The sequence below is a fragment of the Plecotus auritus genome (assembly GCF_963455305.1).
Source record: "Plecotus auritus genome assembly, chromosome: 7".
In the NCBI taxonomy this organism is placed as follows: Eukaryota; Metazoa; Chordata; class Mammalia; order Chiroptera; family Vespertilionidae; genus Plecotus; species Plecotus auritus.
This window is the reverse complement of record NC_137774.1, coordinates 36,556,989-36,575,312: the sequence shown is the minus strand read 5'-3', so window position 1 is coordinate 36,575,312 and position 18,324 is coordinate 36,556,989. Positions and strand designations below refer to the sequence as shown.

The 18,324-nt window shown below is 44.0% G+C and overlaps 1 protein-coding gene across 1 annotated transcript in view; it reads left to right on the top strand.

The window, feature by feature from the left end:
- The window catches only part of PITPNA (phosphatidylinositol transfer protein alpha), a 43,374-nt gene extending 25,578 nt beyond the window's left edge, over positions 1 to 17,796 (top strand). Inside the window, exons 9-11 of the mRNA XM_080678513.1 lie at positions 166 to 288; positions 13,358 to 13,426; positions 15,327 to 17,796. Coding sequence (XP_080534639.1) covers positions 166 to 288; positions 13,358 to 13,402 — 168 coding nt within the window. The 3' untranslated portion in view covers positions 13,403 to 13,426; positions 15,327 to 17,796. The remainder of the gene's footprint in view (positions 1 to 165; positions 289 to 13,357; positions 13,427 to 15,326) is intronic.
- The last annotated feature ends 528 nt before the right edge of the window (positions 17,797 to 18,324 follow it).

Here is an 18,324-nt window from a genome sequence, read left to right as displayed (position 1 = left end):
GCTCCCTTCCCCTCTCTCTAAAAATCAATAAAAACATTTTTTTGAAAGAGTGGTTAAAAAAACTAAAAAATAAAGTGTGGATATTGGCTCCGAGATTATGGGGAGGGGAGCTACAACAGTGGCCTTCACCTCTTGGGTTCTAACTGGGTTCCCTCCTTTTTATAGCAAGAGAAGCGTCTGTTTACAAACTTCCACAGGCAGCTGTTCTGTTGGCTCGATAAGTGGGTTGACCTGACCATGGACGACATTCGAAGGATGGAAGAAGAGACAAAGAGACAGCTGGATGAGGTAAGTGAATGCCCATAGGAGACTCTGGGCTCTCGACTACATGTGAAGGGGACTGTCGTGCTGGAACAGTTCACTGAGGGCACTGTTCTGTGGTTCTAGGAATGTGTCAGTGTCTGCTGTGGGTAGGGCCTAATGCCAGGCAATCTGGGAACTATAAGGAAAACAGCCTGTGCTCTTGAATTTGCACTCTAGTTGAGGTCTTGGCATATCCAGAGAGACAAATATGGCAGGATGTGCTGAATGCCAAGTGAGTAATACAGTTGATGCTGTGGTTCTTCAGAGCCAGGTGGGGGAATCATGCTGGGCTCGAAATGGAGGTGACCCTGGGAGGAGGCCGGCTGATTGTGAATACCACACACACAACCCACAGAGGACACAACAGCACGCACAGAATTAACTACTCTGTTAGGTGGTTTTGAGTCTGGAGTCTGCTCCATGGGAGCCTGAAGATCTAACGTTTGGAGATGCTGCCTGCAAGGCTCACTGTGAGTAGATCATCATAAATAACATTACGTACTCACTGAGTAAGGCACTGTTCTGAGGGCTTTTATGTACACCATTTCCTGTGAGCCTCCCAACACCCGTGAGTAGGCACCACTCTGATCCCCACCCTCAGATAAGAAGCTGGAGGCTCTGAGAGTTCAACAGGTGCCCAGGGTCACACAGCCTGCTGGTGATAAGGTCAGCATTAGAGCCATAGCTCTTAATCACTCTGCCTCTTCTCCTCCCTCTAAATGCCATTTGGGCCCCTCCTTCTTGCTTGGGGATAAAAATAAGGGAGAAAGCTCTTTTTCATAAGATCTTCCATCCATTTCTCTCTTTTTGCCTTGGGTGGGTTGGCACAGAGCCTGGGTGTCTGGCAGACATTGCTTTGCATGGCCTTGTCTGGCTCTCCAGCAGGTCCTTGGGTGAGACCCAGGTCTGGGTGCTGTGGTGCCCCTTACTGCCTGGCCCAGGAGCCCTTCCTTCCTCTGGAGACCCCAGGGGAGTTGTTCTTAACTCCAGGATGACACTTCCTGGGCTGACTCACAGGTTAAGTGGTATGCTGAGTTAGTTCCTGTTGAAGGCAGATGTTTCGGTTATTCATTCAGCTACATTTGGCAGGAAGTGGTAGGATTTTGGACACAATTTCTGATTCTTTGGCTAAAGATCTTCAGGAGTGGTAGAATTTAACATCCAGGGCTCTGGCCATTCTGACTATATAAGAGAGGCCTGAGTTTTTTTGTCACCCTAGTCCTGACAAAAAGAAAAGAAAAAGTTACTAAATGGATCACAGAGCCTTCGGGGCTTTAGTCTGGAGCTTCAGCCACCCGCTGACTAACAAATGCCAGCCTAAAGTACACAGGCTCATGGAAGTGTTTGCAGGCTGCCTTTTGCTGTGGGTAGAATTTGAATTCTTGGACCTGGGAGAACTTGCCAGAGGATCTACTGGATCTGCCTCCCTCAGATCTGAACTTTGAGAGCCTTCATCATTAGGGAGTTCTTTTTTTTTTTTAGGGAGTTCTTTTTTAACTCCCACCCCTTGTCTTTGCATGTTTCTTCATTCTCTGGAGAACTGTGCCAAAAGCTTGGATGACCCCTCTCCTCCAGGATGATTACAAATGCAGGAATCCCTGTTTGGAATTGGAATTTTAAAAATAGTTTGCAGAGAAAGAGAAAGCAAAGCCAAATCCATGTTACTGTATAACATATTTTGACCCTGTTAGCAACTGTACAATACATTTTGACCCTGTTAGCAACTGTACAATACCTTTTTTTATTTATTTTAAAATATGTATTGATTTTATAGAGAGGGGGGAAAAGGAGAAACAGAAACAATGAGAGAGAATCATTGATTGGCTGCCTCTTGCATGCCCCCCACTGGGGACTGAGCCTGCAACCTGGGCATGTGCCCTGACTGGGAATTGAGCCAGCAAACTTTTAGTGCATAGGATGACACCCAACCAACTGAGCTACTCAGGCCAGGGCTTTTTTATAATTTAAAAACATTTTTTTAATTGACTTGAGGGAGGGAGGGAGGGAAGGAGGGAAGGAGGGAGGGAGGGAGGGAGGGAGGGAGGGAGGGAGGGAGGGAAAGAAAGAAGTGGAGAGAAAATATCAATCCGCTGCCTCCCGCACGAACCCTGACCAGGGGATCAAACCCTTCACCTTTTGGTGTATGGAATGATGCTCCAACCAACTGAGCCACAGCTCCAAGGATATTTTTTTTCCAGTGATTTTAGAGAGAGTGAAAGAAACATCAATGTGAGAGAGAGAGACATTGATTGGTTGCCTCCTGTATGCGCCCAGACTGGGAATGGGGATCAAACCTGCAACCCAGGTAACGTGTCAAACCTGTGATCCTTCATTGCACTAATCATTGAAAAAAACAGCCAGGGCGCTATGTTTTGTGGGGTTTTTAAAATATATTTTTATTGATTTCAGAGAGGAAGGGAGAGGGGAAGAGAGAGAGAAAGAGAGAGAGAGAGAGAGAGGGAGGAGAGAGAAAGAAACATCAGTGATGAGAGAATCATTGATCGGCTGCCTCCTGCACGCCCCCTACTGGGGATTGAGCTCACCACCTGGGCATGTGCCCTTGACCTGAATCAAACCCAGGACCCTTCAGTCTGCAGGCTGATGCTCTATCCACTGAGCCAAACCAGCTGGGGTTTTGGTTTTTTTAAGTACTTTTTCTTTTTTTCCTACATGCATTATCTTCCTTTTCTAAAGCTATAGTTTGTTTTTGTATTTGGTTTTTGAGGTGTCTCTGCTCCAAAGAATAGTCTTTGTTTCCTCATAGCTCCTTTTTCTTGTTGTACTCTGTGTTTGGCATTAGGGACTTTCCTCAAATGACTGGTGGTCCTTGGCCACATTTAAGAATGAAGCTGTATAATATTGTGACTGTACTGTGCATCTTGGGCAACTAATTACCAGATGAATTATGTGATCATAACAGATTTTAATTCTGCATTATTTGTGACTTTAAATGCTTGTTGCCCAGATGTTATGAAAGAATAAAGCTTTAGCCCTAACCAGTTTGGCTCAGTGGATAGAGCATCGGCCTGCGGACTCGGGTCCCAGGTTCGATTCCGGTCAAGGGCATGTACCGTGGTTACGGGCACATACCCAGTAGGGAGTGTGCAGGAGGCAGCTGATCGATGTTTCTCTCTCATCGATGTTTCTAACTCTCTATCCCTCTCCCTTCCTCTCTGTAAAAAATCAATAAAATAAAAAAATAAAAAGAATAAAACCTTGCCCTAACCGGTTTGGCTCAGTGGATAGAGCGTCAGCCTGCGGACTGAAGGGTCCCAGGTTCGATTCCGGTCAAGGGCATGTACCTTGGTTGCAGGCATATCCCCAGTGGGGGGTGTGCAGGAGGCAGCTGATCGATGTTTCTCTCTCATCGATGTTTCTAACTCTCTGTCCCTCTCCCTTCCTCTCTGTAAAAAATCAATAAAATATATTAAAAAAAAAAAAAAAAAAAAGAATAAAACCTTAAGAAATACTAATTAGCCCTAACCGGTTTGGCTCAATGGATAGAGCATTGGCCTGTGGACTGAAGGGTCCCAGGTTTGATTCTGGTCAAGGGCATGTACCTTGGTTGTGGGCACATCCCCAGTAGGGAGTGTGCAAGAGGCAGCTGAATCGATGTTTCTCTCTCATCGATGTTTCTAACTCTCTATCCCTCTCCTTTCCTCTCTGTAAAAAATCAATAAAATATATTTTAAAAAAAAGAAAGAAATACTAATTAACTTAGCATGAAGGTACTCAAGTTTAAGAATGACAGTTGTTGCCCTGGCTGGTTTGGCTCAGTGGATAGAGCATTGGCCTGTGGACTGAAGGGTCCTGGGTTCAATTCCAGCCAAGGGCACATGCCTGGGTTGCAGGCTTGATCCCCAGTGGGAGCGTGCAGGAGCAGCCAATCAATGATTCTGTCTCATCATTGATATTTCTATCGCTCTCTCCCTCTCCCTCCCTGAAATCAATAAAAGAAACATATTAAAAAAAAAAAAAAAAAAAAAAAAGGATGACAGTTGTTGCCCAGCCAGTGTGGCTCAGTTGTTGAGCATTGACCCATGAACCAGGAGGTGACTGTTCGATTCCCAGTCAGGGCACATGCCTGGGTTGCAGGCTCGATCCCCAGTAGGGGGCATGCAGGAGGCAGCCAATCAGTGATTTCTCATTGATTTTTTTAAAACATTTTCTCATCATTGATGTTTCTACCTCTCTCTCCCTCTCCCTTTCTCTCTCTGAAATCAATTTTAAAAAAGAAATAAGGTTGTTGAAGTTAAATACCTGTCTTCCATTGAATCAGGTAAAGAGAACTGACGAATATATTGCAGACATTTTTTACCAGGTTGATGAAAATAGTAGTATGAGACATTGAAGACATCACTATTTAGTTGCTATATTGTTAATTTCTCTATAGTTCAATGCTTTTATGGTAACAGTACTCTGAAGAACATACAATTGAGAATCTAATATATTGTAATAGGAGGTACATTCGAGAAAATTGCCAAGACACTACTGTTGTGTATAAATTCCCAGGTGCTGGCTTTGCTGTGGTAGGAAGAGGGTTGGTTGCTTGACTGTGAGAACTGGGGGAGGGAATGCCAGGGCTGAACTATTCTTTTTGTTGTTGTTCTTTTTTTCATATTTTTACTAGAGGCCCAATACACAAAATTCATGCAAGAGTAGGCCTTTCTTCCCTGGCTGCCAGTACCGGCTTCCCGCGCAGCCTTGGCTTCATACGGAAGGTTGTCTGGAAGGACATCTGGTCTAATTAGCATATTATACTTTTATTATTATAGATTGAGAGGAATGGAGAGGGAGAGAAAGATAGAAACATCAATGGTGACAGAAAAATTGATCAGCTGCCTCCTGCACGTCCCCTACTGGGGATTGAGCCCACAACCCAGGCATATGCCCTTGACCAGAACTGAACCCAGGACCCTTCAGTCCACAGGCCCATGCTCTCTCCCCTGAGCCAAACCAGCTAGGACTGAACTGTTCTTTATTTGGACTTTCAAACAAGTCACCTGTTTTCAACTCCACCTCCACTCCCACCTTCAGAGGTGCTTCCAGTTCCTGAGCCTTTGGAAAAACTACAGCACAAATTGGTCTGCTCCTCCTTGGCTCCCTCCTCACAGGCATTTAGATGTCAGCCCAGGCTCCTCGAGAATTAGTCGCTATTCAGTCTATTTTTCATCTTCCAGAATGTTGTTATCATCTCTTAGTTGCTGTTGTCTCCTCTGTTCTTATTGTCTTCATGGCTTTATACCTTTATCCTTTTACTGCCATTTTAGTTGGGTTTGGGGGAGAAATAGCAATAAATGCATGTATTCAATCTTCCATGATTCACTGCAAGTTTGCAATAGGAATTTTAATTATTTTTTAATCCTCACCTGAGGATATGTTTTCATTGATTTTAGAGAGAGAGCGGGAGAGGGAGAAAGAGAGACATCGATGTGAGAGAGAAACATTAATTGGCTGCCTCCCACACCAGCCTCGACTGGGGATCAAATCCACAACCTGGGCACATGTCCTGACCGGGAATGAAACTGTTGATCTTTCGAAGTGTGGGACTACACTTAAGTAACTGATCCACACCAGTCAGGGCTATAACTGTTACTCTTTTTCTTTCTTTCTTTTCTTTATTTTTTTTTATAACTGTTATTCTTTAAATCAGTGCATAGTAGTCTAGTGTGGGTAGATATTTTGGTGAGTTATGAGGGGTCACTATAATGCCACAGTCACCACTGCTTTAACTTTAGTCTCTGTTGTACCCACCATTCTTGGATGAGGCTCAAGAATTTGAGAAACGAGGGATCAAGAGATTAGTCCTTTGCCCTAAAAAGAAAAATGTCAGGAAATGTGTTCCTGTAGGAAAGTGATCTTTTCTCTCCCTCTTTACCTCCCTCCGTATATCCCTGCCTCTCTCCCTTTTTTCTCCCTCTCCCTTCCTCTTGCTCTCTTAAGAGACTCATAATCATGAAAGTGGAAGGAGGACCTTAAAGGTCATTTAGTCCAATTATATGTGTAGTGCTTGAGTCCTCTCCACAACCTCCCCACCAGCTTGTGCTTGATCACCTCCTGTATCTATGGGGATGTTTCTATGGGGAACTGCCTATCTCTTAAACATAGTGGTAATAAAAACATTTTTACTATTACTAGAAACTAACATTTATTGAAGTCTCACTGTGTGGCTATCATGTGTAGTAAGAGTTTTGCATGTATTATGTCATCAAATCTTCATGGCAACCTGTGCCATAGGTATTATTTATTCTATAGATAAAGAAACTGAGACTCAAAGGAGTGAAGGATACCCTCTAGTTCACTGAACCAACTTCCTCCTGGTCCTTTAGCTATTAATTCTGTAGATAATGAGCCTGGGAGAGGAGAACTCATTTTAAAATTTTTAAGAAAATTTGTTTCCCTGTTTACTAGAACATTTACTGAAAAACACTAAAGATTCTGTGCATGTGATTAAGATTCTGCTGAGGGCCCTGGATGGTGTGGCTCAGTTGGTTAGAGCATCGTCCCGTGCACCAAAGGGTCACAGGTTCGATTCCTGGTTAGGGTACATACCCAGGTTGTAGGTTTAATCCTCAGTCAGGACATGTACGGGAGGCAACTGATAGATATTTCTCTCTCACATCAGTTTCTCTCTCTCTCTCCCTCTCCCTTCCTCCATCTCTAATAGCAATGAAAACATACCCTTGGGTGAGGATATAAAAAGAGGGCCCTAGCCATATTGCTCCGTTGGTTAGAGCATCGTCTTGATACACCAAGGTTGCGGGTTTGATCTGGGTCAGGGCACATATAAGAATTAACCAGTGGCCCTAGCTGGTTTGGCTCAGTGGATAGAGCATCGGCCTGCAGACTGAAGGGTCCTGGGTTCAATTCCAGTCAAGGGCACATGCCTGGGTTGCAGTATTGATCCCCAGTAGGGGGCATGCAGGAGGCAGCCAATTGGTGCTTCTCTCTCATCATTGATGTTTCTATCTCTCTCTCCCTCTCCCTTCCTCTCTGAAATCAATAAAAAAATTTTTTTAAATCAACCAATGAATGCATAAATAAGTGGAACAATAAATCAATGTTTCTCTCTCTGTCCCTTCCTCTCTTTCTAAAATCAATAAGTAATTTTTTTTAATTACTAAAAACAACAACAGATTCTTCCACAATTTTTCCCCCAGCCTTCCCTGTGGGCCTTTCTCTCGCAGTCCTTGTCGGCTCCATGAGTCTTCTGATCCCTCCATTATCCTTCCTTTCTGGACTTGGTCTTTCTGGTCCACCTTGGGGGCTGTCTCTGAGCCTCCCTGTAGCCCATCTCCCAATTCATGTGCTTGCATGTGAATGTGCCTGTCCCTTTCACATCACCTGAATCTTAGTGCAGAGGCCCTTGCTTCATCATATGGCTTTTTGACTAAGGCACCACCATCAGTTATAGATTTTAAGTCTTAAACTCTGGGTTGCTTACCCAGAGAATATATAAGGGTCTCTATGCAGTGAAGTGCCTTGCAGAACACTACACCTAGTTTCCAGTTTGGAATTGTGGTAAATACAGGGTGGGGCAAATATAGGTTTATAGTTGTTCATGTGGCAAATAATCCTATATAATAAAAGCCTAATATGCTAAGTGTCCAGTCATCCATTCAATCAAAGTGTAATATGTCAGCCGGTTGCTATGACGTGCACTGACCACCAGGGGGCAGACACTCTGACCAGTAGGTTAGCTTGCTGCTGGGGTCTGGCCAATCAGGACTGAACGAGATGGGTTGGACACTCCCTGGAGCCCTCCCGCTGTTCCTCCCGGCTGGCCAACCTCCTGAGTCCCTCCCTGGCCCCAATCGTGCACTGGTGGGGTCCCTCAGCCTGGCCTGCACCCTGTCACAATCAGGAAACCCTAGGGGGATGTCCAAGAGCCAGTTTTGGCCCAGCTGAGGGACCCTACTGTTGCACAAATTTGTGCACCAGGCCTCTAGTACAATTAATAATACAAAAATAATCTCCATGTTTCATGTATCACAGTTCCAACCTACTCACAACTGTAAGCCTACTTTTGCCCCATCCTGAATAAGTTCTGAGGGTTAGGCTGATAAAGGAAACCACTTGGTACCTAGCTCACCTACTGGGCCATGGAAGATTAGAATCTGAGATTCCCATTGTGTCTATAGGAGGCAGAACTAGGACTTTGAGGCTGAGGGATCCCTACATGTGGAAGATGATGTTGTTCTATGGAACCTAAATTCCCTCTGACCTGCCTGGCAATGATTGACCCCAGGGCAGACCACCCAGAACATTTCACAACATCTTGAAATATGGGAGTAGCGTTATTTTCTTTTAAAATGCAGTTTCATTTTTCTTCTTTTTTTTAAAATATATTTTTATTGATTTCAAGGAGGAGGGAGAGAGATAGAAACACCAATGATGAGAGAGAATCATTGATCGCTGCATTCTGCAGGCCCCACACTGGGGATCGAGCCCAAAACCCAGGCATGTGCCCTTGACCGGAATCGAACCTGGGACCCTTCAGGCCGCAGGCTGACGCTCTATCCACTGAGCCAAACCAGCTAGGGCTCATTTTTCAATATTAAGGTAATATATAGGCATTGAATATTTTTGTGAAAAGTAGAAAGAAAAAATATCACTGTATTCACAGCATTTAAAGACAACCACTGGAAACATTCCTGCATCTCTAAGTTTTTCTACACATTTTTTTAAAATTTTTTTAGAGAGATCAATTTTGTTGTTCCATTTATTTGTGCATACATTTGTTGATTCTTGTATGTTCCCTGACCAGGGATTGAACTCACAACCTTGGTGTATTGGGATAACGTGCCAACCAAACTACCAGCCCAGGGATTTCTACACACTTACTTAGTTATGATTGTATTACATGTGCCAGGTGGTTATCTTACCTTTTTTCTGAACATTATAACGAAGCATTTTCCCATTAAAAAAAACTTAACATACATCTTTCTGACCACAGCATACATGTTACTCTGTTCTCTGTCATTTACCCTATGTTGAATTTTCCTTCGTGTTGTTTACAGGTTCTCACTGTTGTGAATAATGCTGTGATGAACATATTTGTGCATTTTTTTTTGTAATTAGGATTATTTCCTCAGAATAAATTCCTACAAATGGAATTACAGAATCTAAAACTCTTGCTATTTATTGCCAACTTGCTTTCCCAAAGGGCTGAATCTATTTATAGAGAGGCTTTCTAAACAGGTTCTAAAAACAATTCCACATGTGCCTCATATCTGTGTTCCTTAGGGAATGCTAACTGGCTCATGGTTACTTTTCAGTCTCTTAAACTGACGTGTGTGTTTTTTAAACTAGCTTTGTTTTTTAACAACTTTTTATTTTGATATAAGTGTAATATTCACATGCCAGTTATAAGAAATAAGAGAGTTCTGTTTCTTCCAGTATCTTGCAAAACTATAGTGCAACATCACAAAAATTTTACTATTTTTTAGGTCAAAGGAGTGTTTCATAATGTTAAAAGCAATTTTCAAAAGACCTAGAAAATATTTAAAAATACAAGTTCGCCCTAACCGGTTTGGCTCAGTGGATAGAGCGTTGGCTTGCAGACTGAAGGGTCCCGGGTTCGATTCCGGTCAAGGGCATGTACCTTGGTTGCAGGCACATCCCCAGTAGGGGGCGTGCAGGAGGCAACTGATCGATGTTTCTCTCTCATCGATGTTTCTCTCTATCCCTCTCCCTTCCTCTCTGTAAAAAATCAATAAAATATATATATTTTTAAAAATCTCTCATGTCACTTAGGCCCCAGGAAACACAAAATAAGCATTCTTAAGGCATCTATATATATAAAAGCCTTAAGTGTCCATTATGACCAATCACTATGACAATGCACTGACCACCAGGGGGCAGACGCTCAATGCAGGAGCTGCCCCCTGGTGGTCAGTGCGCTCCCACAGGTGGAGCAACGCTCAGCCAGAAGCTGGGCTCATGGCTGGTGAGCACAGCGGCAGTGGCAGGAGCCTCTCTCGCCTCCGCTGCAGGCGGGCTGTAAGGAGCGAGGGGTCCTGGACTGCAAGAGCCCCGGACTGCGAGAGGGATGTCTGACTGCCAGCTAAGCCAGCAGACAGACATCCCCCGAGGGGTCCCAGACTGCGAGAGGGCACAGGCCAGGCTGAGGGACACCCCCCAGTGCACGAATGTCATGCACCGGTCCTCTAGTAAGAATAAAATAATGCACTTTTATTGCAGTGGCACCCTGCTGGGGCACCTTGTCTCTGAGAGTAGGGGAAACTATCAGGTTCCCTGATGGGAAGTTGCATCTTATTTCAAGCAGTAGGAAAACAGGACCTGGCTTTGCATTAGCATTGAACTCTCAGGGTATACAGGGATCTAGGTGAGGCCCAAGGGACTTTGCTCCCATGATATTAAATTACTTGTCTCTCTAATTATTGAAAATGTATGTGATCTTTAATGAGCTGACATTTAATAAGCATGTTTTTGTTTTTTTATTATTGATTTCAGAGAGGAAGGGAGAGGGAGAGATAGAAACATCAATCATAAGAGAGTATCATTGATCAGCTGCCTCCTGCACATCCCACACTGGGGATTGAGCTCACAACCCAGGCATGTGCCCTGACCGGAATCAAACCGTGACCTCCTGGTTCATAGATCAACACTTAACCACTGAGCATGCTGGCCAGGCCACGTTTTTGTCTTTTTATTTTTTTATTATTTTTTTAAAATATATTTTATTGATTTTCTACAGAGAGGAAGGGAGAGGGATAGAGAGTTAGAAACATCGATGAGAGAGAAACATCAGTCAGCTGCCTCCTGCACACCCCCTACTGGGGACATGCCCGCAACCAAGGTACATGCCCCTGACCGGAATCGAACCTGGGACCTTTCAGTCCGCAGGCTGACGCTCTATCCACTGAGCCAAACCGGTTTCGGCCGTTTTTGTCTTTTTAAAACTTTTAAAATAATTTCAGAAAATGGCAAGAATACAATACTTCTTTATCCAGAGACTCCATTCCTTTAAAGCAGGAGTGGGGAACATCTGGCCATATTAGGCCCATGAAGTCATGTGGTCTGGCCCTGCCAAGGTATTAAGGATGAGTTAGATGTTTGACCAAATATAGCAGGCTCATTTTTTAAAATGTTTTTATTTTTATTTTAGAGAGAGAGAAAGGGAGAGGGCTGGAGAAATAGAAACATTGCTAAAGGAGAAACATCAATTGGCTGCCTCCTGCATGCACTCCACTGAGGATTGAGCCCACAGCCTTGGCATGTGCCCTGACTGGGAATCAAACCTGTGACCTCTTAGTTCATGCTCAACCACTGAGCCACAGTGGCCAAGCTAATTTTTAAGTTGATAATTTTGTATGGCCTGCGAATGATGTTATAAGTATCCAAATGGCCCTTGGCAGAAAAAGGGCCACCCCTGCTTTAAAGCAAAGGATACAACCCAGGACCACACACTGCAGCCTTCTAGTCTCTCAACCTAGTGATATTCCTCAGTTTTTCCTGGACATCCATGACCTTAACACTTTTTAGGGTTATAGGCTAGTCATTTTGTGAATGTCTCTCAATTTGGCTTTGTCCAGTGATTCTGCATGATTAGACCCAGTTTATGTATTTTAGGCCAGAATGTCAAAGATTCTGTGTTCTTTTCATTGTATTCTATCCTTCTGTCTAGTTATTGGTGAGGTTACTTACCTTTGTTCACCTGAAGCACAACAGGGTGTCCCAGGCTGGTCTTGTTCTTTCCATGACTCAACCCTAGAATCAGCCATATCTTCAAGGAGCCCTGGTTCCTTTTAGTGGAGGAGGTGTGTGGCTGCTAGGTGTGCTCATTACTATTGGGGTGTTGGTGGTCCCAGGCCTTCTCATAGGACAGAGCTAGGGAACTTTTACATTTATATTTATTTCTATATCTACCTTACATATTATGCTCATACAAAATACCCCCAATTCCTACCTATCCCACAGGGTAAGTTTTTCTCTTTTTAAAAATATGACAGTGCCCTTATCCTTCAGAGATCTGTCATGTTGGAAACTCTTTTTTGTAAATATGTTTTATTGATTTTTTACAGAGGAAGGGAGAGGGCTAAAGAGCTAGAAACATCGATGGGAGAGAAACATCGATCAACTGCGTCCTGCACACCTCCCACTAGGGATGTGCCTGCAACCAAGGCACATGCCCTTGACCAGAATTGAACCTGGGACCCTTCAGTCCGCAGGCCGACGCTCTATCCACTGAGCCAAACCGGCCAGGGCATGTTGGAAACTCTTGAATTCGTTGAACCCTTAGGAAGTAATATAGTAAGATATGTTAATTTAGACAATTAAGTTACAGGAACAATAATAATTTAAAGATATCATTCAGGAAAGTGAGTTTTGAGCAAAATCTACAGAAAACAGGTTTTCTAGGTATAGCTACGAGCCTACTCAAAGATATGTCTGAAAATAGACTTTCCTGTTCAGAGCAGAGGATCTTTGCTGTGGGCTATGAGAAGTGAGGCTTGTCAGATTGATTGATTTTATGACTCACTTATGGTCCATCTCCTATAGGTTCTGATTTATCAGGTCTGGGACCCAAGAATCTACATTTAAGTAACCCAGGCAATTATTTTTATCATGTTTGAGGAAACTCTTACCTACATTGGGGAGGACCAGGAGAATTTTTTTTTACCATACCCATGTTCCACATGGACATACGGGGTGTGTGTGTGTGAACACATGGGTTTGAAATGTGGCAAGAAATATATTTTGAGGATGTTTCCCAGTGGAGAACTGCTACTGGGGTAGAATCCCTGCAAAATGTGTCAGTATTAAAGTTTTAGTGACTAAAACGTAACTCTGAGGAGGGCTGTAGCTTAAAAGTCCAGATTCTTCAGAGCTTGTGTATGTACAAATGCTACAGAACAGCGTTTGGAACAAAGAAATAATAAATAACATGCGTTAGCTTTGGCTCTAGTATGCAGAACTCTATTCTTCTGATTGACTCTATCTATTGGCAGGATGTATCTGTGGTGGACTTCCATAGCAGCAAGAGGCTTCAATTTTTTTTATTTTTTTTTTTTTGCTTTTTCTGTTTCAGATGAGACAAAAGGACCCAGTGAAAGGAATGACAGCAGATGACTAAAGCCACTCCACTCCCTTCTGCACTGTATGTACCCAGTTTCTCACTGTGCATGTCATAGGTGCTAACATCAGTTTGGGTCCTCAAGGCCTCAGCAGCTCACTATCCGTCAGAAAACCAACTTCATTCCTCATCCTACTCTCTAGGAATCACAATGACTGCCACAGGCTTGTCATGCTTTTGGACTTCCTCTGAAAGAAATTATGATTGTTAGTACATTTCAGGGACAAAGAACTATCCAGAAAGAGACATAGGGTAGTGAGACAGGCGGGATGGGGGCGGCGGATGCAGAATTGAAGCTTCTCTGCAACTAATTACTCTTCCTCTCCTAACTTGAGCCATTTCACGTTGAAGCTGGCATTCTAGGGCATTCTCTTTACCCCCCACCCTCACCCAGTGCCAGAGCAGTTCTAGCTCCCAACTCATAGCATCCACTGCCCAACCCACCCGAAAGTCTGTTGGTATTCATTGTTGTGTCTGGTGCTTAATTTCCTTCCTCCTTATATCCCCTGATCCAGTGGTTCTCAACCTTTCTAATGCCGCGACCCTTTAATGCAGTTCCTCATGTTGTGGTGACCCCCAACCATAGAATTATTTTCGTTGCTACTTCATAACTGTAATTTTGCTACTGTTATGAATCGTAATGTAAATACCTGTGTTTTCCGATGGTCTTAGGCTCTACAGCAACGGTTCTCAACCTGTGGGTCGTGACCCACAGGTTGAGAACCGCTAGCAGGGTCGCCTAAGACCATTGGAAAACACAGATATTTACAAACGATTCATAACAGTAGCAAAATTACAGTTATGAAGTAGCAACGAAAATAATTCTATGGTTGGGGGTCACCACAACATGAGGAACTGCATTAAAGGGTTGCGGCATTAGAAAGGTTGAGAACCACTGCCCTGATCCCATACTAAGTAGCTGTCCTAATCAGAGGTAGCATCTTTCAGAAGCTTAGAGAGTATTTCTGCCCAAGCCGTAGGACCAGAATGGGATGTCCCTTATTTCATATTGTTACTATCCCCTAATTCCCTTCCATCTAATTGCTCCTAGTGCCCTACACACCTCCAGACCTGTTTTTCCAGCAGCTCAGAGTGGGTTTGGTAATGGAATGAAAAAACCTGACTTTGTAGTTGAGCACTAACCCATGAACCAGGAGGTCACAGTTTGATTCTTGGTCAGGGCATATGCCCAGGTTTGGGGCTCCATCCCCAGTAGGGGTCGTATAGGAGGCAGCCAATCAATTATTTTCTCTCAACATTGATGTTTCTATCTCCCTCTCCCTTCCTCTCTGAAAACAATAAATATATATATATATATATATATATATATTAAAAATACCACATAGCCCTGGCTGGTTTTGCTCAGTGGATAGAGCATCGGCCTGTGGACTGGAGGGTCCCGGGTTTGATTTTGGTCAAGGGCACGTGCCTGGGTTTCGGGCTCACTCCCCAGTAGGGGGTGTGCAGGAGGCAGCAGATCAATGATTCTCTCTCATCATTGATGTTTCTGTCTCCCTCTCCCTCTCCCTTCCTCTCTGAAATCAATAAAAATATTTTTTTAAAAAAATACTACACACACAAAAAAAACCTGGCCTTGTTCTCCATCAGTCTCTGAGAGATCATTTTATCAAATAAAAACTGGCTGTCCCCTGGCACTAGGAGGCCAGGGGTGGGAGGGATGCTGGCAGTGATGCAAACCTCTCTCCCTGGCACATGTGTTAGCTTGAGAACTGGGAGATAAGAGTAGGATTAAGTGGATTGTTACAATGTCAGCTTCTCAGTCACTGCTTGAACCTTACTTCTGTCTCTCCCTCTTGCCCCCACCACACCAACTGGCATCCTTCTTCCTTTTGAAATTCCCCAATGATTTATAGTGTTTTTGTTTTCCTTTGTTGCTTCCTTAATAATTGTATTTCTCTTCTAGTTTTGCAAGACAGTGGTCAACAGGAAGGCCCAGCAGCTCCACCCTCCCGAGTGACAGGCCATCTTCGGACGCAGCCTTTCTGTGCCCATTCTTCAGGCAACTTTCAATCCCTTACTGTAGCTAATTCTAGATGCCCTTTAATATTGTGAACAAATAGACCCTCTGGTATTATGAAGCCCGTGTGTGCAGGAGCCTGCTCCTCTGAGATATGTGGCGTGGAGGTTGCTGTATTTACAGCTCCTCCCCCTCCAGCCATTGTGTTCTTAACCCATTTCTGTGTGCCCCCACTTTATTTTCAAGTGACATTGTTAGTCTTTCAAAATAGCTGCCTTTTGTGATGTGGTGATTTAATCGATTTAAGTTTGTTTGTTTTCAGCCTTGGGATAAACAAGTATTTTGCTTCCTGAACAGATCTTTGCAATTTTGAGTGCTCACCTGGGGAGAGGGGATGAGTCAGAAATAGTTTTCCCCCTAGTTCCACAGAACAGCGATGTAGCTTCATAGCTCTGACCTCTGCTCCCAGTAACCCACTGTTAGAGTGCTCTAAGCACCAAAGAAATACCCAAGGCCCAGCCAGCCTCTGCTTTGAAAATTTAACAAATACAAATAACCCCTGCCCCAGGCATTGCACCTCTGGTCACTAGTCTTAGAAATACCGATGGGTTCTCAGCCCTCCTGTTGCCCACTCTGTCTTTGTCTCTGCAGAGTCCATAATATGCCAGGGCCAGCTCTCCACCTGGAGGGGCCTGTCCAGTGTGACCCTTAGAATCGAGCCTGCCCTATATATACTAATTAGTCTGCCCCCCGAGGAGCTCTGTATGTCCATGCTCCTCTTCCCATTTGGGCTGGTGCTGTCACTCAGCAATAATCCTCTTTTCTCTGTGCTTTCTTAGATTCTTGTCCTGTCTTTGAGGCTGGTCAGGACACAAGAGTCCTGATCTTTTCATGCTGCACAAAACGAGCATGCAAATAGCTTCTTCCCAGCAGAACATGTTCCCTCTTGTCCCCAGTTGCTGGAAAGGATTTGGGAATCAAGAACTCAGTTTATCCTGCCCCCAAGCTGAGTTCTGTCCTGGACAATCAAAAGCAAGTAGTGACCATAGTACAGAACTCTACCAAAGTAGGCCAGTGAGAGTGTCCAGGCTCCAGGGGAACAAAAGCTACTGAGCGCTTCAGACTTTCCTACAACTTGGCAGAACCTGGGTATGCCTTCCCCATGGGAGAATCTGAGATAGCTGTGGTGTCACCTAACACTTCCCAAACCCTGTGAAGTAACGTTGGCCAAGTGTATATAGTGATCCAAGCCCATGTTAGCCTGGGCACAGCTGCTAATGAGAGAAACCAAATCTCTGTTGGGGGAGAAGTAGGATGGGAAAATTTATCCTCAAATTTTTGTTAGTTTGTTTTGCCTTATTTCTAAGTGCAATAAGGGAGTCTCTCACAGGACTGCACCTGTGACATCCTGAAGGATGCTTCCCTGTGGCCCTCCTGGGGCAAAGGTGGACAGACTCATACTCCTCAGAATGGTTAGCTCTGACCTTCATCGAGGCCTGTTACACTTCCCTTTTAGTGTCCTCACCTTGTGGGGTCTATAGCAGCAAGGGGTTTGGTGTACAGTTCAGTTGGTTATTAACATCCCAACTGCTAGTAGCATTTATTTTGACTGGAAAAATTGAAGAGGCGTTCCTGTTGGAGAAAAATGTGAATGTTTTCCTACAAGCACTGCATTAGCTATAATTATATTTGTGCTTAACATTCTCCCTTCTTCATCAACCAAGTGAGTCCAGATGTGGGTTATCCTGGGAGAAACAACTGGTAATATTCTAAGCAGTTGTGTAGGTGGTTTGAGGGTCAGATGTTAGTCTTCTTCCTTCAGCTCTTCTCTGAGATTCACACATATCACTCCAGCTCTGGTGGGGGCTCACTCTTTATCTGCCTTTTCTCTGGCTCCTCCCACCTTCACCTGTTGCCCCAGTATGAAAGCATCCACATGAGCTGAGCTAGAATTTCCTGGAGTCAGTTAGGTCTGGGGCTGCAGCCCATATAAGCATAAGGAGGGATTTCTCTGGTGTATTCCATCCCCACAGATAGTGTTGCTGCTGGGCAACAGTGTAGTCTTCTTTTAAGTATCCCCCTTCCCTCTTTACATCCCCCAAACTGGCTAGAACTCAGAGAGGCTTATGATGACTCAGCTCCAGGGTAGTGCCTGAGGATGTGCCACGTCCCTTCAGATCAGCTGCTTCCTTTCCTTTCGATTTCCAGGGTCACAGTCCCAGCTGGAAGCAGCAGTGCCTCTGTAGGAGGAGTGCTGGGCTCTGGCCTTCTCAGAGAGAGAGGTCAGGGACAGGTCAGTATTGTGGGCAGGCGTGTATCTTCCCAAGTTCTCTTACAGTCCCTACTGGGACTCCCTGACTTATTTTGGTTGGTTTCTAGTGCTACTTCTTTTACAAAATACACTTTGTAGACTTGATTAGATTACTTTATTTAATGTGAGTTTGTGCCTTTTTGTCTCAATCTTCCAATACAGGTATATTGGGGGAAAAGCAGTCTAATAAAATCCTAGACAGAGCTTCACGGAGTCGAACTTATTGGTGATGTTTTTATGTCCATTTACAACTTACATATCTGCAAACTCTTGCTGATGTCACCCATTTTGCCAGGGAAGGATTAGGAAAGGTACAAGGTATCTGAAAATTTTTGCAGGTGTACTTCAATAAATTAAACCACCCCCTTGTTATTTTACTTACGCAAACATCACATATCTGAAAGTAATTTGGCCATTTCCTACTGGCAGTTATTTTTGCTTTTCTATCCCTTCTTCACATCTCCCTCTTTTTCCCATCCTACCAAACAAAACATATATTTAAAATAATTCTTAACTTTGCTTCCGGGTTTGTGACCCTCGTGAAGCTTGTTTGTAAAACTGAATTTTTCTCGGTGAAGTCAGGGCTCTCATCAGATCCTCAAAGGAATCCCATGCACTGTCCTCCCCCCCCCC